The sequence below is a fragment of the Rhinolophus ferrumequinum genome, chromosome 6 (genome assembly GCF_004115265.2).
Source record: "Rhinolophus ferrumequinum isolate MPI-CBG mRhiFer1 chromosome 6, mRhiFer1_v1.p, whole genome shotgun sequence".
NCBI classification, from domain to species: domain Eukaryota; kingdom Metazoa; phylum Chordata; class Mammalia; order Chiroptera; family Rhinolophidae; genus Rhinolophus; species Rhinolophus ferrumequinum.
Window position 1 is genome coordinate 83,618,344 of NC_046289.1, and position 27,137 is coordinate 83,645,480.

Genomic DNA, 27,137 nt, shown 5'->3' on the forward strand with positions numbered 1-27,137 from the left:
AATTTTTTCATCACTCCAAAAAGAAATTCCATAACCATAAGATTCCAGTGCCCCAAGTCCTGATATCCAATATTCTACTTGGTATCTCTAGGAATTTATGTATTCTAGATAGTTCATATATAATTGATATCTTACAATATTTGTCCTTTTGTGTCTGGCTCCTTCCCCTTAGCATAATGTTTTCAAGATTCATCCATGTTGTATATATCAGCATTGCATTCTTTTTTTATGGCTGAATAATATTCTGTCATTTGTATATACCACATTTTGTTTCTACTTTTATCTATTGAAGGAAAATAATGGTTGCTTCCATCTTTGGGCTATTGTGAATAATGTTACAATGGACATTGGTATATGTGTTTCAGAGCTTGTTTTCAAGTCTTTTGTGTATATACGTAGGAGTGCAAGCGCTGGTTTAAGTAGTGATTAGGAATATTAATTTTGGTTATGAAGTGTCAGATTTATTTACTTAATTCTGTATGATTTCATGCTGTTCAATGGAAAACACCATAATGATAGTGTTTTTCAAACTGTGGGTCCTAATCTATTAGTAAGTTACAAAATCAATTTGTTTGCTATGATCAGCATTTAAAAAGAAAAATATAATAGAATTGAATAGAAAAACAAGAATGCATTGCACCTAGTTAAGGGTATTATTTTGTGAATCTTTTGTTTCAGTTATGTGTGTGTACTGTAAAATATATTTCCTATTGTGGGATGTGATCAGAAAAAAAAATGGTTTGAAGCCACTGGTGTAATGGAAAGAGTGAGCTTCGGAATTAGCCAGAACTCGGTTTGAATCTGGGCTCTGGGCGACTTTTGCCAGTTATCGAACTTCTTTAAGGCTCAAATCCCTCATCAAAAAAGGAGATTAATAATATCTCCTGTTTTATGTGTGCATGTATGAAAAGATTAGAGATTAGTAGAATGCCTCAAATATGGTCAATGATTAACAAATACATTATTACTTCCAAGTCTGCTTTAAAATAATGCTCTCCCTGTAAAAACATTGCATTCACTAAAAGGAAGACAATATGTGTTATTGACTAGATCTGTGTGTCTTAGTCTACTTTAAAAACACATCGCTCAGCCTGTTTCTCCAATTCGGTGTTGTAAGGAGACTTGAACACATAATTTTTATTCTCACACTGTGCTTGGTACTTTATTATACACCAGTCATATATTTTCTAATTATTTCATACTTCAGCTAATATGACAAACTTTCAAATCTCTTCTAGTGCTTAAAAGAGTGTTGGGCGCATTACAGAGTGCTGGTTTATAGCACACCGTTTGCAAAGTATCACTTATATAAGGGGAAGCAGACGTAATCTTGATTCCGCCAATATTTCTCACTCTATCCACTCCATGCTAAACAGGTCAGGTAAGCACTAAGTCATGTCGCTGGGTCCTACAAGTGGAAGGTGTGAATAGAAAAACCACTTTATCTGAGGACAGTCGAAAATTAGATTCTACGTTCCCCTCCCCACATCCGGGAGGGGACATTTATAAGCCCTGAGGACCAGGGCCCAGAAACCTCCTGGGGCCCTGAGCTCCCGAGGCTTGCCAGCACGCACGCTCTCCCGCACTGAGAGCCCTTCTTCCCAGATGAATCCTCATAGTATCACAGACGCTCACAGTCTCGATCGATACTGGATGGCAGACGTGCTCCCACCCTCAAGTATAGTCACTGGGCGGTGGATTTAGCAGCCCTGCTGCTCTGTCACAGCGTCTCATCATCTCAATACGGGCAGAGGACATTAACCCTTTCCCTGGCCGACACCCACCGGGTCGCCTCCCAGGCACCCACGCCCCTTCCTCTTGGCTCTGCTCCCGCAGGGCGAGGGCTTTCCCGTCAGGTTTCCACGCCAGGGGCAGCAAGGTCACAGCCCGCAAAGAGGGCACCCTTAGGTCGCCTCTCAGCCTGGCTCTCGTAGGGTCCCTGGAAGCTGCTGGAGTGGGGAGTGCTGAGCTTCCGCACACTCCGGCCCTTACCTTTTTTGCGTCTTCGTAGGGTGTACAGCAGGGGGAGGCACGGCACGCAGCCCTAAAGCCAGCCGCTGGGGCTGTGGCGGCTGCTGCCAGGGGGCTATGGGAGTGATCCGCCGTCCGCCTGTGGACCCTCGTGAGCCCGGCAAGGTGAAAACCCCGCCCCCGGAGCCCGCTCCCACTCCTGATTGGCTCTTCCAGCCAAAAGGCCACCCAGCGGTCCCCTGGCCTGCGTCTCAGCTATAAAGCCGGCGGACGCATGACCGCGGTTGCGAAGCTCGGGTAGCTGCAGTGCCTGCCAGCTCTCAGCCCCCCATCAGGACCCCATTACTCCTTGCCCCCTAGCGCTCCCGACTCCACCATGCCAAGAGGCTTCCTGGTGAAGCGAACTAAACGGACAGGCGGCTCCTACCGAGTGCGTCTAGTCGAGCGGGTCTTCCCCCTGCTGGATCACCAGGGGGTGCCGCCCTTCCCCAAGGAGACTTCCAGTGCCCCTCAGCCCGGTGCGGAGCATGCAGCACTCCCTACCCCAGAAGAGCCCGGAAAGGGGCTGGAGGAGGAGGCGGCCCGCGAACTGTTGGGGTCGCCTTGTCGGGCGCCTGGGGTGAGCCCAGGAGCGGACGGGCGGGAAGGCGCCGAGTGGAAGGTGGATGGCAGAGAGGGTCCCGGGCCCAGCCCCAGCCCGGCGAAGCCAGTGGGTGCGGAGCTGCGCCGGGCGTTCCTGGAGCGCTGCCTCAGTTCTCCCGTCTCCGCTGAGTCCTTCCCCGGGGGCGCCGCCGCCGTGGCGGCTTTTTCCTGCTCAGTGGCACCAGCAGCCGCACCGACCTCGGGGGAGCAGTTCCTGCTGCCACTCCGGGCACCGTTCCCAGAGCCCGCGCTCCATCCGGACCCCGCGCCCCTTTCTGCCACCCTGCATGGCCTGAAGCGGCCTGTTGCCGGCGAACGCCGCGCCAAAGCACCTCCGGGCTGCGTGTCTGGACCGGTGGCTGTGGGAGTCAAGAAACCAAAGGCCATGAGGAAGTTGAGCTTCGCCGATGAAGTGACCACGTCCCCTGTCCTGGGCCTGAAGATCAAGGAGGAGGAGCCCGGAGCCCCTTCTCGAGGTCTGGGGGGCAGCCGCACGCCCCTGGGGGAGTTCATTTGCCAGCTGTGCAAGGAGCAGTATGCGGACCCTTTCGCGCTGGCTCAGCATCGCTGCTCCCGCATCGTGCGCGTTGAGTACCGCTGCCCCGAGTGCGACAAGGTCTTCAGCTGCCCAGCGAACCTCGCCTCCCATCGCCGCTGGCACAAGCCGCGTCCCGCAGCTGCAAATGTCGCCACAGTCTCCTCAACTGACGGGAAGCCTTCTTCGTCCTCCCCGGATTCTGGGACGGTTGCATCTTTCCTGGCGGAGGGGAAGGAGAACAGTCGGGCAGAGAGAACTGAGGATCAGCACCCGCAGGCCAGGGACAGCTCCGCGGCGGAGCAGCACCCAGACAGCGCCCCATCCCAGGGCCTCCAGGTGTTGTCCCACCTCGAGGCACCGCTGCCTCGGGTCCCCTACCCGGAGGGGATTTTGGGGCACCGGGTGCCTGGGCTGGGCAGTGCCAGTGGTGTTGGGGGACCTGAGATCTTTGTGTGCCCTTATTGCCACAAAAAGTTCCGTCGCCAAGCCTATCTGCGCAAGCACTTGGGCACTCACGAAGCGGGCTCGGCCCGCGCGCTTGCCCCGGGCTTTGGCTCCGAACGCGGCGCCCCACTGGCCTTCGCTTGCCCGCTGTGCGGGGCGCACTTCCCGTCCGCCGATATCAGGGACAAGCACCGGCTGTGGCATGCTGTCCGCGAGGAGCTTCTCCTGCCGGCTTTAGCCGGGGCGACCCCCGAAGTGCCGAGCCCAGGCGGGGCATCGGACGGGAGTGCTCAGCAAATTTTCTCGTGCAAGCACTGCCCGTCCACTTTTTTTAGCTCCCCGGGGCTGACCCGGCACATCAATAAGTGCCACCCCTCAGAAAGTCGGCAGGTACTGCTGCTGCAGATGCCATTGCGGCCGGGCTGTTGAGGGCCGGGAGACCCGCAAGATTGCGAGGTTGGCCTTGGAGGAAACAGATCTTGGGAATTTGTGGGTCTTTTCTTCAACTTGCAAGTTTACCCTATTTCCTTCTGTATTTTCTCTTCTAAAAGTCCCAGTAGTCAATGTTCCGCCAGAGGAGCGGACAGCGAAATGTAAAATCCCTCTCTAGAACAGGTATGTATATGGTATAAACATTCGTGGTCAAGGACCGTCAGCTTTAAATCCTTCTCACTTTCCCCAAGAAAATAGTATCCCCCCGTCCCCAAACTGCAGGCCCCAGTGAATCCTATGACTTGTAATTCCTATGGAAAGTCGCAGTGAATGCGTGCGTCTCAATGTCTACAAAGGATTCCAGCTATCCAAAGTGGTAGTCATTATTTTTTTTTTCATGCCATCGCAGGCACCTATGTAGTTTCTGTCTCAATGGGGTCAGATATCTTGCATTGTATATTCTGTGAATTAAGTTATGTGATTGGTGCCAAACTTGGGGAGGCGGGCGGGGGGGCAGCTAAGACCTATGTCTGTAGGCAGGGAATGTTAAGAGGATGTTTGCGCTTTGGGGAGATGTGGGGATCTCCCTGTAAACTTTCCTTTTCTCAGAAAGTCCTTTAAGTTAGTGTATGGAGGTAGGGGGGTGCTCCATTACAGGAAGGAAATGAGACCCCTCCCCCAAAGATTCTCACCTTTAGCTATTTTGTGTGTAGTAGTCAGGAAGAGGTACTTTTCCAAAAATAGCTTTTTGGAAATATAGAACTCAACTACTGAAATTTGACTGTTTTAGTAGGGGTTCATCCAAATTGTTTAATGCTTCTGTTGTAAATCCCATATTGTGTGTTATATATGAAACTATGTTCAGCTTAAGGAAGAGGTTAATGCCTGTAATCCACTATGGAACTGAATGGCAATTCATTCAATATTCAGATTTTTCAGCAACCTGTTTCAGTATTTCTTTTTGTAAACTATATTCAGTGTACATTCTGTACCCATGCCCTAATAGCCAGAGTTTGGGACATTGGCTGAGTATTGCTTGACAGATAGCCCATATTTGTAAGATGCTTACCAAATAAATGTACATAGACGGTGCTTTGTTGTGTTTGTCTTAAGAATCCCATTGAACACAGCCTAATTTTCAAAACCACATTTCTTATCTCCCCAAAGCCAGTATCCTACTTTAGAATCTTAGTGACCCATTTAGTCAGAATACAGACAGGAGAAATTATATTTTGAAAATGAATGTAATGGTGTGCAAATGCAATGGGAAAATTTCCTTTGAAGAATGGCTGCACAGACTGAGCTCCAAAAGGCAAAAATAATGCACTATTCTTTAAAGACACTTTGCCACCCAAAAATGTCAACAGAAAATATATTTAAAATACTTTTTAAAAAAAACTAGTGAATAGTGTTATCCAAAGATGAAAAAGTCATGCTGTGTTCATATCTCAAGTTAGTGTTTTCACTCCGTTTTGTTACATATCCACCCAATTCATTAGCTGTTCATTAAAAAAATGAAAGCACTATAGAAATGCGTAAGCAGTTACTTTTTTTTCTCTTTGTAATTTTTCACCTTGGTTGTGGGAAACTGTCTATCTTATTTAATCTTGTTCCCAGGGCCATTTATCTTCTACATAAGCTTTCAAAGGAATTTTAGTTTATTTTCTACATAGTTTCATCGGAAGTTGTTTTTATTTTTAAGAAAATAAAAACTTAAGTGCAAAGGTTTTACAAACTGCCTGTAAAAAGTTTTGTTCCTGAATACATATTCTAAAACAAAGTAAAATTTAAGAAATCAAAGAAGCATGAGGATGAGATATATTGATGCTTTAGCCAAGCGCATTGGGTGAAGTTTCTGGCTGGCCCTTATGAAGGTGTAAAATTTCCTACATTTTTAATGAATTTGGTAGGATCTCTGAGAAATAATTTAGGGATGTATCCTAAGAATTCAAATTCATTTTTCATGATTAATGAAGATAATCTAGGTTTATGCTTTACAGCTCTCCATTAATCATATAATCCTGCTTATTAAGTCTGAAAATACATAAAAGACAAATATAAAAGACAAAACACTCATGGACATAAGTGATAATATTTTTATTGTATTATTAAATACCATATATATTTTTTCACTATTACAAATTTGTAGATACTACATGAATGATGATACATAATTTATATTTTATAGTTTGCCAATATGATGTATTTACACATGCAGTTAGTACCGATGTCATGCTACATTTCCTTAGGAGATTCCTGTTCAAAACAAAATATGAGCAAAATGTGAGCAGCTTATCTACTATAGGAAAATACTTCTGGAGGGTGGAATGTACACCAACCTGCACCTGCAAATTCAGTATTAACGGTTTTAGATTTAATTTAGACTCCTGGGGTCATGTTCCCTTTTCCTTTAAAATACACTTAATTTAAGCAACACATTTATATCAGAAAAGTTTCTTTCTTCCTCCCTTCCAAGTCCACCCTTTTGGTACTTAAGAAAGAACAGATACACCAGGATTTAGCAATCAATAATAACGGGTCACAATCTAAAAAAAAAAAAAAAAAAAAAAAAAAAAAGGCATGTAACAGTGATACCATTTAAAAAGCAAAATATTAAGAAAATATTTGGAAGCTAAACATAAATCAAAGTGCAGCACAGTGATTTTTCTGGTTATTAGATAAGTCGTGGCATCATCTGCACAGACAAGAAATGAGGCATTGCTTTGGGAAGAAGTTAATGTTAAAATTATTTCAGTTAGAATTTGAGATGCTAAAAGGCCATTTATTTTAAGTGTTTTATTTTCATAACATAAATAACCCATAAACATCCTGTGTATTTTAACAGATTTGCAACTTCTGCTGTAACTTTACAAATGCTTAAATTGAAAATTTACATTTGTAAAAAAAATTACATATTTACTGAGCCCATAAAATTGCAGTGGGGTACGATAAATAAAATAATGAGACTATCTGTCCAATTATATTTTGGCTTCAGGTTGATCATGAAATTAAAACTACTTAGACATAATTATCTAGAAAGGTAAAGGGCGCAGGAATAAAACTCCATTCCCCCCACTGCCCCAAATATGGCAGTTTGGAGTGTGGGTGGGGGGGGAACGCAACTGAATAAACAACCCAAATCAAAAACACTAAGGTACAAATTATTTAAATCCGGTGTTTTTAAAAATCAATGTTCAGAAAGGACGGTGCATGTTATGGCAAACACGAGGGCCTGAAAGGGTTAACACCATGGGCATGCAAGGTGGCCACTGCTGATCACTGCCTGGCTGCTTGTCTCCTTAGGATTTATTGGCTGAGCCCGAGGACCGACGCAGCTTCATGGACATCCGGCTTTTGCTAGTCCGAGGAGACATTGGAGAGGCCAGGTCAGCCCCATCTACCTGCGTTGCTGTGGGAATTTCACTGGGTAGAATCTCTGGGTAGGAGCCTGTGGGAAAAAGCAAGAGCATTATTAGCACGGGTCACCCCGCCTCCCCGCCCAGAAGAAACAATCTTTTGGTGCTCACATGGATCCCAGCTCTTACTGAGGTCTTTGGAGAGGCAAGAGCAAGCCCAAAACTTGTTATAACTGCCTACTAATATTTTATTGAAAACCCAGTGACCTGGTGACCATGTCATTGTATTAGCAAGAAAGAGCCAATCATTATTTCCAGAGCCAGAATCAACCAGAGAGCTCCCCAGAAAAAGCGATGGGAAGCAAAATCTTTGCGTCAGAAAGGACAAGGATCCAAAGCATCATTCACATGCAGGGAAGGGCTTAAGACGCAGGTTAGAAGGACTGACTGATTCCTCTCTCTAAGGTACAGGGTATAACCAAGGAAAGGGCCTTCACTGCTCAAACTTGAAAATAAAAGGACCAATTGATTCCAAAAAGGAATTCAGCACTATGAGACCATTATACATGCTAGGTATTTAAATACGCTTTTACGATGGAGCAAGATAAATTCCTGGGGAAGAGGACAAGAATTTTCATGTGAAAGTCAGTCAAAAAAGACAAACTGACCCCTCAAAATGTCTCAATTTAGAAGAGATAGGCAATGCTTTTGTTTTCCTGAACTTAAACTTTGGCAGTTACATTGTCCAGTTCTAGCAAGTATATAGCCAGTAGAATTAGAAGAAGCAAAACAAGTTCTAATTAGAAAATTCTGTGTCATTTATAAAGTAGTTCTTCACCTCTGTACTTTTATTTCCATGAATCATGATTCTCCAATATACAGTAACTCTACAGAACTTTGCAAACTGTACGCTCTCAAGTATTTTCTGAATGAATAAATAAGAAATTACATTAAAAAGCCCTTCAAAAAAAGGGAAAGTCTGCAAATGTAACAGAATAACAAAAATTTTTAAAATTCTGTATATTTTAAGGCTCTTTAATCCAGATTGTCTAGGTCTGATGTACATGAAAATTTTCTTTATATGTGTGACAGACAGACATCACATAGGTGAGCAGGCTTAAATTTACACATTTCCTTACTCTGTAGGGAAACTTTTGGAATATTTGTTAACCAATGTAGCACCTCACTGGCACTTCAAGCTTGGAAATAATTATACTAGCACGTCCACATAATAAACCATTTGTGCCCAACTGAAGTTATGAATATTTATATAAGGAAACACAAGACCGTTCAATAAGGGATACAGAGTCTATTGAGACGTATCCCTTTCATTATTAAGAATGTATCTTGGTAAAACATTTCAAAATGTTTTTAAGGCCAAATGTTCTAATTATACTTAAGAACAAACATATGTTGTCAAGGAAAAAATATTTTATTACTCATAATCCAGGTCAGTTGCCCTCCTTTTCAAAGTAACTTCTCCAACATTCTTTTCTAATTGAAATGAGATTGACCTTCAAAATACAAGGAGAAGGAAATATATTTTTGTTCACCTTTACTCTTCCTGAAGATCTGAATTGGCTGACACTGGACCCATACTGGAAAACCTAGAGGAGAGTATGAATCCACGGCCCTTTTTAGGGAAGCACTGCAGATGGATGGCAGAAGGAAAGTGAAGAGCAGTAGCTCATGCTTTTTTTCCTGGTAATGCACATTATTCCCGGCCAATCGTGAGAGGCCTTCCCATGGTTGTTTACCTTGAGATGGCCAATGTTTTCTAGCGGAGGTTTTGGGAGGAAGAGAACTATCACTGCATTTCTTTCTTTGTTGTAAATGAAGAAATGGAGTAGCGGGCAGAAGTGAGAAAACAAAAGAGAAGATACATAACAGATATGAGAGACACAGTGCAGAATTTTACAGGTGTTAACCGAGGAGCACAGAAGAAAGTAATCAGGTTTTTAATATGAAATACAATTGGTCATGCAATGTGTTAGGTGGAGATGTTTCACAATGGACAATGCTTTGTAAATTCAAATGTTATACTTACCAACTAACAAGTTCAAATAGGAAAAAAGAAAAGGAAAAAAAGTCTATGAGAGATCCTATAAACATCTACCTTTCAAAGTTTCACTGTACTGCTGTCATGTTATCCTACTGACTCAGTCAGAAACTCTTTAGAGCTGATCGCCAGAGCCACATTAAAATTAAATAAAATAAAAATTTGGCTTCTTGGTGCACTAGCCACATTTCAAGTGTTCAGCAGCAACTTACTGGATAGTACAGGTACAGAACATTTCCACCATTATAGCAAGTTTTCCTGGAGGACACTGCTTTCGAGTATGCCAAATTCGAAGAGTATTTTCCTAAAAAGCAGGAATTCCTCCATGTCTCCCTTGCTGCCTTCAGGGTGAAAGCCCCCACCCCCCACCCCTTTCATCCACTCAGAGTCACATCAGCCTTCTCAGTGTGTGGGACACCGCTATGTGTAACTCCTCACGACATTTATTGTGTAATATATAAGGATACCCAAACTTTCAATTTTAGATGTAAACAATACAGTGATACAGTTCATTTCACATCCTATTCTGCCCAAGTACTAATTTATATCACCTGAGTTGTAAAGAATATTGATTTCTACCATTAATATAACTTCAAGTATAAAGTTTAAAAAGTATCTAGGGAGTCCTATATTTAGGCATATTGTATCTGTTACTAACATTCATACAGTACTCACACAGACTGTCTTTATCTTGGTGGGATAATAGATTGATTCATATATTGTGCATTGATTACAATGAATTATTAAAAATAACATGATGAATATGACTCTGGGGATCTATACAGATTATAAAAGGGAACTCACTGGATTGTTATTTATTGTGCCTTTGTACTGTTTACTGACAGGTATGACCAGTATAAAACTGCTAAAGTTATTGGGTAAATATAGCCTTAAAGAATATTATGACTTTAAAAGCAATTCCAATTAATACTGAACTCAGAGGCAATGTGATGTTAGGCAGAGCATGGGCATGGGTTCGACAGACTTACGTTAAATGCCAAGTCTGCCACCATGTTACTAGCTGTTGGATCTTGGGTAAACTGAATGAAACAGTTTTCTTATTTGTGAAATGGACACAATAATAGTTATTCTGCGAAGCTGTGAGGGATGAATGACTACACATGCAAAGATCCTGGCACAGAGGAGGAACACAGTAAGTGTAGCTGGATAATAAAGCCATTAAAACAGGTAAGAGTGTAAATTAATAGACTTTGAAGCAGAACAGATGAGGATTAGAAAAGAAGGGAGAGAAATTAGGAATATTTTTGAAGAAAATGATCACTTATAAAACATACTGGTTAAGTTTAGTTTTGGGGAAATTAAAGAATTTATTTACTCTTATGCTGATATTTCCTACAAAAGTGAACCTTATATTAAGGGATACAGATTACCCGAAGAATCTTACTGCTTTAATATTGTTAAAGGAGTACGTAAGTGATTAAGATTAGTGTGGATGCACCACTGAATATCATAAAGCATATAACACAATTTAAAATAGTACAGAAGTACAAGCGGTGTCATTTAAAGGTATTTAACAACTACAATTATTGCAGACTCAAAACATATCAGCCTAAGCTTATCATATTTTATGTCCTTACAAATGGGAAAACTGGGTTTAAGAGAAATTTGAGATCATGGAGATAATAAATAGCAGAACTACGATTTAAATCCAGATCAGCCTGATTCCAAAGCCCATACTTCGCCCATCGCAACTTTAAAACTATTGGGGAAAAAAAAAAAAGTAAAAGATTTTCACTTAGTGGAAAAGCAGAGCCTTCAAAATACAAATCTTTAACAATTTCTAATTTGTAAATGTGACACATTGTTGGGAAATTTCTCTCTCTCTCTTCTCTCAACAGCAAGAAGGGGCTGAAAATATTTAGACTAAATGGGCAATTATAATAGTTGAGGTCATGGACTCTGAAGTCAGACTCTGGCTTTACTGAAGTACCAGGTGACTCGGGGTAAGCTATTTTTTTTTTTTAAATCTCATAGAACTGCCATGAAAATTAGAGAATGCATGTATAGTACTTAACACAGTGCCTGGCACTCAGTAATTGCTCAATTATTATTTTACTATTTTCATTACAAAAATTCGACTCTGAATGAATGTTTTCTATGTGGAAATTAAACCTAGTAATTACTGTCATAAAAGGTTAATGGACTTTATTTAAGATTGATATTATTTGACTCTTGGTCAACAACATTTAAGCCAAATTTCTAAATTCAAAATACTACTGCAAACAATACAATTGGCTGCTTATAATTTCAGGCTAACCTATTGATAAATAAATATGATTAGGAATCTGTAAACAAATTTACAGCTTACGTTTGTTACATGTTGAAGGAAACTGATTTCCCTGCTGGCACTTATAAATATTATTCAGGACACACTCACACACCCACACACCCCAGGAGTGCCCAAAAATGTATACACATGGACACTTTGGTCAACATTGCTCAAGCAGTAGTTTGCCGTATTCAGACGAGCCTGGACGCTAATGGTAACCACTTTGAGCACCTTTTGTAATTGCAGAAGTCAAATGTGACTTGTATTCATCTTTTGTTATTGGTATATATTGAGTATTACAATTTTAACAGTTTTTTCCTTTCTTAAAATGTGTATACATTTTTTTGGCATTGTGTGTGTGTGTGTGTGTGTGTGTGTGTATAATAACTATCTTCTGAGAACCTAAAATATATTCTTTCAGATCATTTCAAAGCCTGGAAAGAAATGGAAAATTTAAGATAACTTTTAAAGAAGAGCACTGAGCTAAAAATGCGAAGTAAAGCAATGGCTAAATTTTGATAATTTATTCCATTCAGAGATTCAGAGAGATGGATCTGACCATCTTAATGCTATCCCCTCTACATATGGCAATACAGATTTTGTGAAATAATAGTAAAATAGTTTAGAATGAAGGAAGAATAGATACTACTCTTCATAATCACTCTAGATAATTTGATAGCATAGAAATACCGTATTTTGCCGTGTATAATGCGCACCGACGTTTTGGGCCCAAACTTTCAGGGAAAAAATCTTTTAATTTTTTAATTCAAATTTTATTTGTTTACATTTAGGTACTTGTTTTTTAATATTTAAAGGAATTGTAGCATTTATTTTTTAACATATTATGGTACAAGAAATTTTATGTACCAGTAACAATATATGATATTTACGTATCATAGAAAGCCAGGAACTCTTCCTCGTTGCAAGTATGTCGTAAGTTCAACAAAACCGATTATCGCATTGCAGGATATTATTTTGCATACAGATATCGTTATTGATTTCTAGAGTTGCACTTTTAACTCATAAGCATAAATAAAATAATTAAAAACGTTTATATAGATATGGAATTAGTACTACCCATGTATAATGTGCATTTTTATTTTTCCCTCACAAATTTGGGCAAAAAAAACATTATACACGGCAAAATATGATAACTGAATTTTATTACCTATTTTTATATTTATTTATATAGAAACCCGTAAGTTTTCTAAGGTAAATTATACGGTGGTATGGATGTACAGATGTATGTATATTTGTGTGTGTGTGTGTGTGTGTATAATATAGTCAAACATCAATCTAACCTTTAAAGTACTAAAATTACTAAATTAATTTGCAGAAAAACAATAAATCCAAAGAGAGTTATCTAGTAGCTCAATTAAAGTAATAGAGTATTAGAGATAATTCTTGACATCCCACCCAATAGGCATTAAAAACAGGCATTAAAATATTTATGGCTGATATTAAAAAAAGACAGTACTGGAAAAAATGGGTGTTATTTTTAATGTTGTATTTATTGTGCACCTTCATCAAAACAGGATTCTGTTTCTTGTTGGCATTTTGTAATTTCTTTTATTTAAAAAAAAAAAAAGACGATTTGAAAAGGCAATGTGATGTTAGGGAAAAAGATCTAGATTATGAACTACCAATGTAATCTGACCAAGAAGAGAAGTAATTTCATTTTAAAGTTTAGAGTCAGAGGAGAGGTCGCTGTAAAACTTTTGATATTTTCCACACACATGCCTGACAAAGATAAAGGGATTTTTTTTCCTGTAATTTTTTTTTTTAAATAAGGGACAAGAACAATCTAATAATGTTTTAATGTAGTTATGGAAGATCAACAAAGTGTGACATCACGATATCTCCCCTCAATGACCTTAGGGATAAAAATAATTTCCCTTAAGTATCAGTCTACTGTCATAGACAGAGTCCATTTTGAGAAAACACAGTTATGATATTGATGGATCAACTATGATACACCAAAATGTTTTTCATATTTAAATACTAAAAATTATCTAGAAAAATCCTCTTTCGGATTTCAATGTCATCACAGTTGGTACATTACTGTTAACTAGAAAGTAAGTTTTAGGTAATCTTAAGTCAAGTTAATTCAATTTAGAAAATAGTCTTTTTCCACATTATTCCACTGAATTATATTATAGGGTTGATTAGGAAGATTATATTCTTTATATGATGATCATATTGGCATTGCTTTAAAACTTAATTTCAAATTACTGCATTAGTATTATTTTAAATACATGGAGTATGTATAGGATATTTAGAGTTGATTTTTACTTCAATTATGATGCATTTCCTCAAATTTTTATCATATGTTAAAAAAGAAAAATGAACCTAAAAAACTTCACACTATTACATAATTTTTGTAAACCGTTAAGTCAGGTCCATATTGTTGTTATGTGGTTTATTTCATGACTTCTCTCTCCCACTTTGACTTACAACTTTAAAAGGAGTTCTGTATGTATGGATTGGTTTAGGACAGGAAAATCAAAATTTGATACAACTGGAAGAAAAATAAAACAATCATTTTTCAGATAATATTTTTTGTTACAGTAGGAGTAAATATTTCATTTTTACATTATTGTGTTGAACTGTGAACCACTCTGCTAAAAATTTCTCTTTAATAACTATAACAGTCTGGAAAAACCATAAAAATGTATTTGGTAATACTGGACCAAGTTATTTATAGGTAAAAACATCCTCTTAAAAATTAGAGTGTATGTTTCTAATGGTTCATAAAGGCAAAGACAATTTAAAAAAATTAACTGAAGAGAATTTGTAACATGGCATTAGGTTTATTTTAAAATCGACATTTTCATTACTATTTAGATAATTAAAGTTAAGTTTTATGTTAAACAAGTTGTAGAGTAAATAAAATAGTAAAAATACATTGAAAAATGAAGCCGGCAGAGCCTTAACTTGGTTGCTGTATCATCCTTTACTTAATGTCTCAGAAAGTGAGAGTACTCCTTACTTCCCATATTGTATTATCTGGCAAAATGTGCAGGATAATAGGCAAAATATGAAAAGAACATTAGGAGGAATATGAAGGACTCCAGCTGATAAACAGCTACAACATGAAAAATGACAGCCTTTATATATTTAAGGGGAAAAGTTAGTCTGAATGTGGTCCTATTACCAATATTTTTCAGTTGTGAAATTTACAGCTCAACTGTATGATATAACAAAGCATTATTCATATCTATTTTAATAGTCTATTTTATCAGATATTCTCTATTATTAAAAATGAAATTTCCATATACTTAGCTAGTTTTTATTTTGTTCATTAATTTACTTTTAATATCTTCCTTTTATCCTTTTCTTAATGCCTAACTAGTTTTAGATAGTGTCAATCCACTGAAGTGAATCTTAGACTTTTTAATCTCTTTCGAAAGATTCAACCTAGTCTAATATAATTTTCCCTGTGCGAGGTCCTTTATATTAATCAAAAGAGTTTGAAGTTCTTTGGTAAAATTATTTTTATAATGGACAATTAAACGGTGACAGGAATGGAAGCTTTAATTTCATTGACTAAACCTCAACTGAGAATTACAGTAATTTTTTTTTTTTCAAATTAGGTCAGAAAAGGAGTACTGTGCCTTCTAAACTTCCTTAGTATAAAGAAAACATAAAAGAGAATTTGAAGGCTTACTAGAATGAACTTCAAGTATATTGTATTCTCTTTTCCTGAGTCCTTTCAACACCATCAAAATAGTCATCTTTGTATTTCAGGTGCCTAGTAAAGTGCAAGGCACACAACAGGATAACTATCTGATGAGTTAAGATATCCAGTAACAATGCAACACATTACAAAATACAAAGACACACCATTTCAGTTCAGTAGTACTAGTTTTTCATGCTGAGAAACAAAAAAAGGTCAATACAATAAGGTGTAACTAATTTCAACCGAGGGTTTTTATTATTAGTTATTTTTATCCCAGAACCAGTGTTAGTGTTTCATGCAGACTTGGGTTAGTAAGTATAATTCTGAAAGAAATTTAGTGACAATTTCTGAAATGTTTAGTATGAACCAGGGCAGTGTTAAGTTTGCTTATCGTCTGAGTTACAAGCTTAGTGCTTGCTAATTTTTAAAAAAGAAAATGGGGGAAGAACAAAGAATGTTTTGGTTGACACTTTGTCTTACCTTCAGATAAACAGAACTGATATTTAATGATCTAAAGAGGGAAAATAAAATAAATGAAACAATCATAAGGAGTGCAAAGTATTACAGAATAGGAAGGCCATGAGTCATTTATTTTCTTATTGATTCTTTAAAATTAGTTAATAATAAAAATGCATTACCCTCTTATAATCTTTAAATATTAAAAAAAATAATTTACTGTTTTAAGTACTTCTCAATCTAGACCAGTTATTTACCTTTATTTTAAAATTAGAGATAAAGCAATACTCTTGGCCATAAAATTTGATCCTCTAAAGTCGACAGAGAGTGCATGCTCAACTTGTGTTCCTTTTGCAGATACTTAAGTAATGATTCCATGAAACATACAGACACAGCCCACTGTCTCAGATAAAATGTGGTGCATGTACTTTCATGAAGACTGTTGACTTTTAAAGGGACTCCATTTAGGTAAAAGAAAGCATAAATCAAATTTATAGGCCAAATTCAAATACTAAATAATGATGAAAACTGTATTTCAATGACTGGAATTTTATTCCACCAAGTTTTCTATTATTTTAAGAGTTTTTAGAACAAAAGGGTATTGCATTTCAAGTTCCAATAATGACAAGTAACTAATACTTGCTTTTAGTCTCACCGGCATCAGATGGTAAATGATGGTAGGGAGCTGGAGAAAAAACCTGTGCGGCAAAATCTTCAAATGTCGTTGGTTCTAAATGGTGCTGGACAATTGTTTGCAGGTTTCGTGCTCTCTCCTCATAGCTGATTCCTTCAGTTAAGGATGAACTTAAATACAGCTTATATTGGAAAAGAATACATCTCATCAAAAAGGACTATTGTGACTGCTAAACTATTAGTTTTTAATAAATATAATTATTCACGAATTATTCTTGCATATATTAAAAGTATGGCTTTGTAAAGAGTAAAAATAGTATTTAACATAAGTATACACTTCAGGATACCACTATAAATGGCAACTTAGCAGGGAGACATTTATTAGAAAATAATTGTAATACTAAACTACTGGAAGAAAGGGAAGTTTACTTGAGAAAAGATTCAACTGCTATGAGGTCAGCCTAGGCTCATCTTTTTAAGCAGCTTCGATCTGCAGATTTACTCTGAAAAGCTGTGCAATAAATAGTGTAATACTGCTTAAAATACTATGTCTGAAATTCTATATTTCTCATTTGTAAAGATTTATTGTGAAAAATTCCTGCATATCTTCCTCCTTTTCTAAAATCTGTGCATTTTCCCAACGATTCTTCTCATTTTGAATGGAAGACTACTGTTGCTGTAATCCTCGAATAACTCCATGCAGTTAAGATAAATACATAGTTGAATCTGTATGTCAGGAAAAAATACCTAGTCAATTATAACACCGAAACAAGCAGGAATATTTGCAAAGAGTCCACAGGACTCCTAAATACTGTCTAACAAAGCATCTACAGGGCACTGACACTGACAGAAAAATACTGTACTTCCCTTTCACCACATTTTCTTCTCTGATATTATTGACAAGCAACCAGTACCTTGAAGTGTTGTTGCTTTTGAACAACCCACTCCAGGCTTCCTGTTTCAGCAGGCCTGATTGTGCTGTTAGCACAGAGAGGGCGAGAAAGAGAGAGAATATTTCTGTTGTTCACGAAAGCAACTATGGAAATGGCTGTCAAAATGTGGAGCAGCAGGCAGCAACATACAATTATCAAGAAAAACTCACATGCTGACTTCATGTCGTATAGTTCCTGAACTGAGAAATCAGTTAACCTTTCTTCTACAACTTTTAAAAGTTTTCCTGCTGTACTCAGTGTGCTATGTTGATAGGCTTTACATAAGACATTTAAATAAGTATAAACAATAATAAAAATTTGCCTATTGGTTCTTTTTTCACAGAATTTTTTCATTTTAATATTTTCTTCTCAAAATTCTTTTTTTTTTTTAAAAAAAAATTGCAATTCAATTACTGTAGTGTAGAACTACATTCTAGATAGTATAGCCAAAGTCTACAATCAAGACCAAGAAAAAAATTTGAGGAAGCTAACTCAATGGGAGAAACCATAACCAGTTACACTTACAAAAGGTTATTAAAAAGAGGAGAAAAGCGTAAGAGTAAAGGTAAGACTACTATATTCATTAGGCACTTGACTTACACTGTGATGTCTTTTGCCCTCTAAATGGCTTGAGGACTCTTTTATTACAATTTATTTTATGCATCAAATATTGAAATAATCTGAATCTCAGTTCCTTGCTATCCATTATTTTCAATTCTATACACTGGGGTTGAACTTCAAAATAATTTTACTTCTAAAATGGGTAGCAATAGGACAAGATGCTATATTAAAATGACAGCAGTAAGCATTATATGGAAGGATCATATAGACATTTTTGAGTGTTGATGTAGAAAAGGAATATAGCACACTTTTAAAAGAAGGTATATGGTTCTAAATGGAAGAGGATGAAACTGATGGTTCAATCTAAATAATACCACATATCTCACAACTTGTTGGAAAGTACTTTTTTCATTGGGGGAGATTCACAGCTGCCGAATTTTCTGCAGTTAATAGAGTCCTTTGATTCACAGCAGTGCCCCTTGTACAAAAAATACTGGCCTTTGTGTATTACCAGAAACTAATTTTCTATTTGGCTGAAAAGGGAAAAATGGGGTTATTGCTTCTCCCTCCTACAGAGCTTTTCATTATGCCTGATGCACTCAACTTCTAAGCTCTTCTGAGAAAAAAAATAACTGAAGAGGCAAGAGGTAGAAAAATGAGCTTGTTAGCACATTAGAAGTGAAGTATCTTGGTGGGCCCTAGAAATTCCCAGTGGTGTGTTAACTTATCACTCTATGCATGCTGGCACTGATAGTCTCCCAATTGATCACTCTCTTTTCGCACCAAAGGTGCTGCCAGGAAGCAAAGGCTGAAGGCCCACAGGAGAACAGTCTGCTATCAAAACAAGCTGTTTTTAAAAGTGCTTGAATGGGTAAAATGCTTCATGAAAAGTAGGGTGGAGACACCTACCTGCTTTTAAAATGCTCTACTTTCACAAGGCCTATAAATGAAATATTTTACTTTTATCTTATTATATTTAGAGTTTACACAAAAATTAAGCTGAAAGAAAGCAAATGTTAATATTTCTGAACCAGGGAAGACATTTCCAATGTAGTGAAATTTATCAAAGCAAAAAATGACTGTCTAGATAAAATACATTTTAAAGTGTAATTCTATTTCACTATACAAAAGGAGATTTATAAAACTGAAGAAACCCTAATATAAAAAGATACAAATTAAAATTATCCAGACATAATGTATTAATTTGTAAAAACACACGATGTATTTAATAAAATTACAAAATATCTTCATTAGTGAAAACGATGATTTCTAAAACAATTTTTAAAGAGTGAAACAATCATTAATGGTTGAATTTAAATGAAAAAACTACAACACTCATCACGAATTAGGCAGGCTAATGCCTGAAGTTTCCTTTTTGGGGGGTTATCTTCAGAAAACACTGTTAGCTTAGTAAATAACTATAGTCTGTGGTAACTAACCTAAAAATTCTTTGTAATTTTCAAAGTTTGATGTGGCCAAATAGGTTAACAACAAGATCAAAACAAACCAACCCAATCTATAGTACTTACATCTTTCTACCCTTTTTACTTTGGAAAACATGTCGTATTGAGGAGATTTAATGGACTCTAAGTACTTAAACCATAGTCTTAGGTCCACAAACAAGGGGCTGCTGGTGACTGAGATAATGAAAAAGTTGTAAACAGTGCTGTTAGCATCTGAAATGGTCACCATAAAAACCAAAGCGGTTAATTCCTATATCTCCTTATAATAGGTTAGATATTTCTTAAAAGGCAGCTCTCTAGGGAAGAGTTATTAGTACCTATAAATTGAGTGGCATACACAAACTTGATGGCTACCAACAAAAGGATAGCTCAAAGTATATTCTTACTGTGAGTGCACGTTGCCATTAGCACTGAAATTAAAAACTGAAATGGGTGAGATGATAAAAAGGTAACGCGGTAAACTCACAAATTTAGAACAAAATTTAAAGTACAAGTCTAAGTTGAATTAAGAAGGTTTTTGTTGTAAATTTAAAACCACCTAAGCCAAAACTAGCTAATAAAAAGCCATTTGATGAGGGAGACTTTTAGCTGGTAGGAATCTTTAATACAGAACTAGCCAATCAAAAGAAATAACACACAGGTGCTGCAATCACAGCAATATAATTATCCACTAATCCTCCTTCTACTTTCTGTAAAAGCAGAAAAGGGAGGAAGGAATATTCTAAAAATAATGAGAACCAAACATTTTCTATAGCATAGTTTAAATCTAATCTGTACTTCATAAAATTAACATTATTCATTTTAAGTAACTACTTTTTAAACTTATGTATGAAATTATTTGTGGTCCTCTGTCACTGTGTCAAGACCAGCTGTCAAGAAACTGGGGTTTAATTTCAGTCCAGTCCTGGAAAAGAGGTGCATGAATTCTCTGTGCCACAGTTCATCTGTATGTTAAATGGGGATACCTCCATCTGCTCCTATTTATGTCATAGGGATGTTAAAGATAAAACATACAAATACAAGGCACCCAAAAGTCCTACACCTGTCCTGAAAATAGTTTATTTTGACCTTTGGGTCAAATCTTTGTAAATAACAGGTGCTGTCTCCATGAGGACAATTTTCAATGTCAGTTTAAGAAATATTCCTGTATTCATAAGCAAGAACTCTTTGATAATATTTCTTGTTTGTGGTATGTAGAGAGACTTTTCACTTATTTGGATGAGAGGAAACTGATTTTTCAGAAAAATACAATCTGAAAAAAAGATACTGCAGAAGGTAAATCAGTCCATGTTTTTCATTTTACTGATATATACGAAGAATAAAAGGTGGATTTGGTTTTAACAAAGCAACAGTTCTTCATGCTCCACAATAATTTTCTTAATTATGTAATGTAATTTTGAAATACTTTTACTGTCAGAAAAGGCAACTTTCAGTTTTGTGATCACTACTTCCATGGCAAGCCCAGTAGGTTGTACAAACATTTAGCTCAAATGTAATTTGTGGGTACTTCCAGTCAATTGGCGGAGTAGGCAAAGGCTGTGCTCGCTTCCTCCCATGCCCACATCAAAATTACAACTCAATTATAGAACCATCAGGGAGAACTAACTGATGACTAGCTGAACAGAAGTCACATAACCAAGGATCTAAAGAAGCCACTACAAGACTTGCAGGAGGCCCGGAGACACTGAATTGGCAGGTCACGTGCAATTAATAATTGGGAGGCCTATCTCGGATGTGGAAGTCCTCCCTGAGGAGTAAGGGGGTTCCAGCCTCACACTGGTCTCCCGAACTGGGGATATCAATGCCAGCAAAAGGAGTCCCTATAACATCTGGTTGTGAAAACCAGCAGGGATTGTGGCGGAGTGAGATGAAGGGTGGCTGGAGTACCAGGCGTTCCTTTTGAGGAGCCACGCACAGACTAAACTGCTCACAAACTCACTTGCTCTGGATTCCAGTTCAGGGGTGGCAGCCTGAAGAGCGCCAGGGATATATGGGGAGGAAGTGAATTGACTGGCGTGGAGGTGAGGGCTAGAGGGACCAAGGTCAGGGTGGCTCTCTCTAGGGACAAAGTGCTAACAGGCACCATTGCTCTTTTGTTGAGTACTCCCCACACCCAGATTTCAGCACAGGCAGGCACCAAATCTGAGCTCTCCATTAAGTTGGCTAATACCGCTCACCTCACTATAGTGATTCCCTGAGACTCCACCCCACTCAACCACACTTCTGACCGAGCTGTTTCCAGCGGCTTTTCTACAGGAGTGGCTTACCTCGGTTTGTGCTCAGGACTTGCCTAAAATCCCTCAAGATTGGCAAACCCCTAACAAGCAGGGGCTGGCCTCAGCGTGCCCTGTACTTCTTGCTAAATGGCCCCAAGCCTTGCACAAGGAGCGACTAGTCTCAGCTTGCATTGTAACTCCCATCAGGTGGCCCCAAGCCTGGCATAAGCTTCAGCAACTGTTGGCTTAGAATGCAGCTTCAACTAAGTGGGTTCCAGTAAAAGAGGTAGCTGGCCTCAACTTATATCGTGGTGCCCCTCAAAGGGTCCCAAACCCGGCACTAGTGGCAGCCCACCTTGATTTACAAGCAGCAATCAACCTCCGGTCACTTAGTAGCACCCACTAGGAGGCCCCACACTGGGTACAAATGGTAGCTGACGTTGGCCGGCACTGGAACCCCTCCCAAGAGCCTCCAAAACCAACAAAGCTGGTGGATGGCTTCAGACCACATGAGAGCGCCACCCAACCACCTCCACAAACGACATACCCGAAGGGCAGACTCCGCTGGCACCAGAGACTCAATAAAGCAACTCCTACTCTATGGGGTCAATCCCTGCACAACAGCTTGTCCGCTATAGTCACAGCCAGTCCTCATAGCTAGTCAGCCTGAGGGTCAATACCACCCACTGATGTGCCAATAGCAATCAAGATTCAACTACAACAGAAGGACACAAACAACCTACACAAAGGACATTTCTGGAGCACCTGGCTCATGTGAACAGGAAGACTGTGTCACTGGGCCTCACAGGACACTGACTACATAAGGCCACTCTGCCAAGACAAGGAGACGTAGCAGATCTACCTAACACATAGAAACAAATACAAGGAGTCAGTCAAAATAAGGAGGCAAAGAAACATATCCCAAATGAAAGAACATTTCACAACAAAGCAGCAGAATATACATTTTTTTCAAGTGCACATTGAACATTTTCCAGGACAGACCACATGTTAGGCCACAAAACCAGTGTCAATAAATTTAACAACAATGAGATCATATCAAGCATCTTCTCCGATCACAATAGTATGAAACTAGAAATCAATTACAGGAAGAAAACTGAAAAACACACAAACACGTGGAGGCTAAATAACATGCTACTAAAAAAATGAATGGGTTAATGAGATCAAAGAACAAATAAAAAGGTATCTTGGGACAAATGAAAATGAAAACATGATGACTCCAAATCTATGGGCACAGCCAAAGCAGTTCAAAGAGGGAAATTTACAGGCCTACCTCAATAAACAATAAAAACCTCAAATAAACAACCTAACCTTACACCTAAAGGAATTAGAAAAAGATGACCAAATAAAGGTCAAAGTGAGTAGAAGAGAGGAAACAGTAAAGGTCAGAGTGGAAATAAATGAAAAAGAGTCTAAAAAACAATAGATCAATGAAACCAAGAGCTGGCTCTTTGAAAAGATAAAACAAAATTTATAAACCTTTAGCCAAACTCAGAAAGAAAAAAAGAGAGAAGGCCCAAATAAAATCAGAAATGAAAGAGAAGTGACAATCAACACTATAGACCTACAAAGGACTATCAGGAAATACTACGCACAATTATATGCTAACAAATTGGACAACTTAGAAGAAATAGATAAATTCCTAGAAACAAAATGTTCCAAGGCTGAATAAAGAAGAAAACAGAAAATCTCAACAGATACCTACTAATTAAATTGAATCAGTAATCAGCGAACTCCCAACAAACAAAAGCCCTAGACCAGGTTGCTTCATGGGTGAATTTTACCAAACATTCAAAGAATTAATACCTGTCCTTCTCAAACTATTTCAAAAACTGAAGAGGAGAGAAGGCTCCCTAACTCATTTTACGAGGACAGCATTAAGCTGATAATAAAACCAGACAGAGACACTACCAAAAAAAAAAAATTATAGGCCACCCTTGATGAACCTAGATGCAAAAATCCTCAACAAAATATTAGCAAACTGAATCCAGCAGTACATTAAAAAGATCACACATAATGATCAAATGGGATTTATTCCCAGGATGCAAGGCTGGTTCAATAGCCGCAAATCAATTAACATGATACATAACATAAACAAAATGAAAGATAAAAATCATATGATCACATCAACAGAAGAAAAAGCTTTTGGCAGAATCTAACATCCATTTATGATAAAAACTCTCAGCAAAGTGGGGACAGAGGGAACAGACCTTAACATAATAAAGGCCATATCTAACAAATTGACAGTTAACATGCTCAACGGATTAAAGCTAAAAGTGTTTTCCTTAAGAACAGGAACAGGACAAGGAAGTCCACTTTCACCACTTTTATTCAACACAGTATCAGAAGCCTTAGCCACAATAATGAAACAAGAAAAAGAAATAAAATGCATCTGAATTGGAAAGGAAGAAGTAAAACTCATTATTTCAGATGACATGATACTATACAAGGTGTGATCAAACAAATATGGTGAGTGTTTAAATAAAAAAAATTATTACAATAAAAGACACATCGCCATTAATCCCCCTCAGAATACTCCCCCTTGCTTCGAACACACTTATGCCATCGTTCTTGCCACTTTCTAAAGCAATTTTGGAAGTCCTCTTTCATGAGTCTTTAGCTGTGTTGTGGCTACCTTGATGTCCTGAATCATTTTGACTTTGGGAGAGAGCCAGAAGTCACATGGGGCAGATCTGGTGAATAAGGCAGATGAGGACACATCGTAATGTTTTTATTTGACAGAAATTGTTGTATACCAGAAGCGATATGTGACAGGGAGCAGTATCATGATGGAAGATGATGGAAGATGGCACACTTTAAAACACACCTTCTCTCAACTATAGCTCACACCTGACTGACTGCACTGAACAAGTTGAAACTTGTCACACACTGTTAAGAAGGGGTTTGACGCACCGCTTCCTATATTGAAAATTCCTGCCTTTCCATTGGATGGCACTCAGCCGCAGCATTCACTGTGTTTTGTGATCACAATGGAAAGATTCTGCGTCACACATCGCTTCTGGTATGGCAATTTCCATCAAATAAAAATATATGGTGTGTCCTTATCCACCTTATTCACCAGAACTGGTACCGTGCAACTTCTGGCTCTTCCCCAAAGTCAAAAAGACCATGAAAGGTAAACGTTTTTAATCGATTCAAGACATCGAGGCAGCCATGACAAAGCAATTAAAGACACTCACGAAAGGTTTCCAGAATTGCCTCAGAAAATGGCAAGAACAAAGGCATAAGTGTGTTTGAAGTGTGTGTGGAGGGGTATTTTGAGGAGGATTAATGGCAATGTCTCTTACTGTAATAAATTGCTTTTTAAATTTAAACATTCACCGTATTCTTTGATCACACTTTGTATTTATAGAAAACACTAATGAATCCACCAAAAAACTATTAGAACTAATAAATTCAGTAAAATAGCAGAATACAAAATTAATATTCAGAAATTGGTCACATTTTTATATACCAATAATGAACTACCACAAAGAGGAATTAAGAAAATAATCCCATTTACAATTACATAAAAACAAACAAACACACAAAAAAACCCAAGGAATAAATGTAACTAAGAAGGTAAAAGAACTGTACTTGGAAAACTATGAGACACTGAAGAAAGAAACTGAAGAAGATACAAATAAATGGAAGTATATACCGTGCTCATGGATAGGAAGAATTAACATCGTTAATCCAAAGCAATCTACAGATTCAGTGCAATCCCTATCAAAATACCAATGGCATTTTTCACAGAATTAGGACAAATAATCCTAAAATTTACATGGAACCACAAAGGACCCTGAATAGGCAATGCAATCTTGTGAAAACAGAACAAAGTTGGAGGTATCATGCTACCTGATATCAAACCATACTCTAAGGCTGTGGGAATTAAAACAGCATGGTACTGGCATAAAAGCAGCCACATAGATCAATAGAACACAGAACAGAATACAGAACCCAGAAGTAAACCCATGCCTATATAGCCAGTTAATTTATGACAAAGGAGACAAAACTACCCAATGGGGTGAAGACAAATCTATTCAATAAATGGTGTTGGGAACACTGGATACATACAAAAAATGAAACTGGATCACTTTCTTACACCATATACAAGAATAAACTCAAAACGGACTAAAGACTTAACTACCTGCAAGACCCAAAACCATAAAACTTATAGAACATAGTCAGTAAACTCTTTAACATCTTGGTAATATTTTTTTTTGGATATGTCTCCTTGGGCAAGGAAAACAAAAGATACCACCACTAATCACCAGGGAAATACAAATTAAAACTGCAATGAAGTCATCTGTCAGAATGGCTATCATCAAACAAGTGTTGGCGGGGATGTGGAGAAAAGCAAACTCTCATGCACTGTTGGTGGAATTGCAAATTGGTGCAGCCACTATGGAAAACAGTTATGGAGTTTCCTCGAAACATTAAAAATAAAACTACCGTATGACCCAGCAATTCCACTTCTGGGCATTTACCTGAAGAAATGCAAAACACTAATTCAAAAAGATACATGCATCCCTATGTTCACTGCATTACTTACAATAAATAGCCATGATACGGAAGCAACCTAAGCATCGATAGATAAATGGGTAAAGATGTGATACATACAGAGGGTGCCAAAAAAATGTATACATATTTTAAGAAAGAACTGTATTAAAATTATGCTGATGGTAACCACTTTGAGCACCTCTTGTATTGCAGAAGTCAAACGTGACTTGTATTCATCTTTTGTTACCAGTATATATTGAGTATTACAGTTTTAATACAGTTTGTTCCTTTCTTAAAATGTGTATATATATTTTTGGCACCCTCTGTATATGTTGTACATAGCACGAATGAATATAAAGTATAATTTTTCAGAAAAAGGAGTTATGAAAAATATAATTGTAAGCAGACTTCAAAGACACATCGTTGCTTAACTACCCCTTAAATGCAGGTTTAATGTTTTCTTTTGTAAATAAGAAAAACCTATTGGCTCCTTTTTAAGTAAAGGCAAAGTATGAAGTATTTAGATCTGTGCTGATCATAGCCTCAGGGACTTAAGGCCCATTTTGAAATTCCAAACTTAGTAAGCACTTGCCTACACTCATATTTCCGTGGCTTTTTTGTAGTTTTAGCACTTAAGAATTTCATGTCCCTTCTTTGTATGAAGATTCCAAGAACAGTAATTGTAGGAAGAGGGAGAGTTTTGCCTACAGACTTTAAAAAATTTTGGAGAGTACTACTAAACAATATTCATAAAGTTTGTAAGATGGTTGGTAGGCTTAAAATTGGCTATGGTGGCAGTTTCCACCTCGTAGAACTTGACGAATGTCACAAATTGGGGTCTCCCCCTGCTCTTGAGGGCCAGTTGTTAAACACTCAGTGTGCCTCTTTCCTCATGTTTGTTCTCCTAAAAAACTAGTGAGGAGACTAATGTCATGGGAGTAGAG

General features: G+C 38.0%; 2 protein-coding genes across 31 annotated transcripts in view; one reads left to right on the forward strand and one right to left on the reverse strand.

The window, feature by feature from the left end:
• Positions 1-2,280: 2,280 nt before the first annotated feature.
• INSM2 (INSM transcriptional repressor 2) lies at positions 2,281-4,562 on the forward strand. The gene has a single exon (XM_033108817.1). The coding sequence runs from the start codon at positions 2,348-2,350 to the stop codon at positions 4,022-4,024; it is 1,677 nt and encodes a 558-aa protein (XP_032964708.1). The 5' UTR covers positions 2,281-2,347; the 3' UTR covers positions 4,025-4,562.
• A 1,879-nt stretch (positions 4,563-6,441) lies between these two features.
• The window catches only part of RALGAPA1 (Ral GTPase activating protein catalytic subunit alpha 1), a 202,896-nt gene continuing 182,200 nt past the window's right edge, over positions 6,442-27,137 (reverse strand). For 4 of the 30 annotated variants that reach the window (XM_033107296.1, XM_033107283.1, XM_033107306.1 and 1 more), the window contains 5 exons: positions 16,511-16,647; positions 9,431-9,433; positions 9,141-9,205; positions 8,937-9,031; positions 7,342-7,475 (listed from right to left, as the gene is read on the reverse strand). In XM_033107296.1, the coding sequence (XP_032963187.1) occupies positions 8,939-9,031; positions 9,141-9,205; positions 9,431-9,433; positions 16,511-16,647 (298 nt within the window). In that variant the 3' untranslated portion in view covers positions 7,342-7,475; positions 8,937-8,938. Of the gene's footprint in view, positions 7,476-8,936; positions 9,032-9,140; positions 9,206-9,430; positions 9,434-15,891; positions 15,923-16,510; positions 16,648-27,137 lie in introns of all 30 variants that reach the window. The other 26 variants (XM_033107302.1, XM_033107299.1, XM_033107312.1 and 23 more) reach the window with 17 other exon arrangements.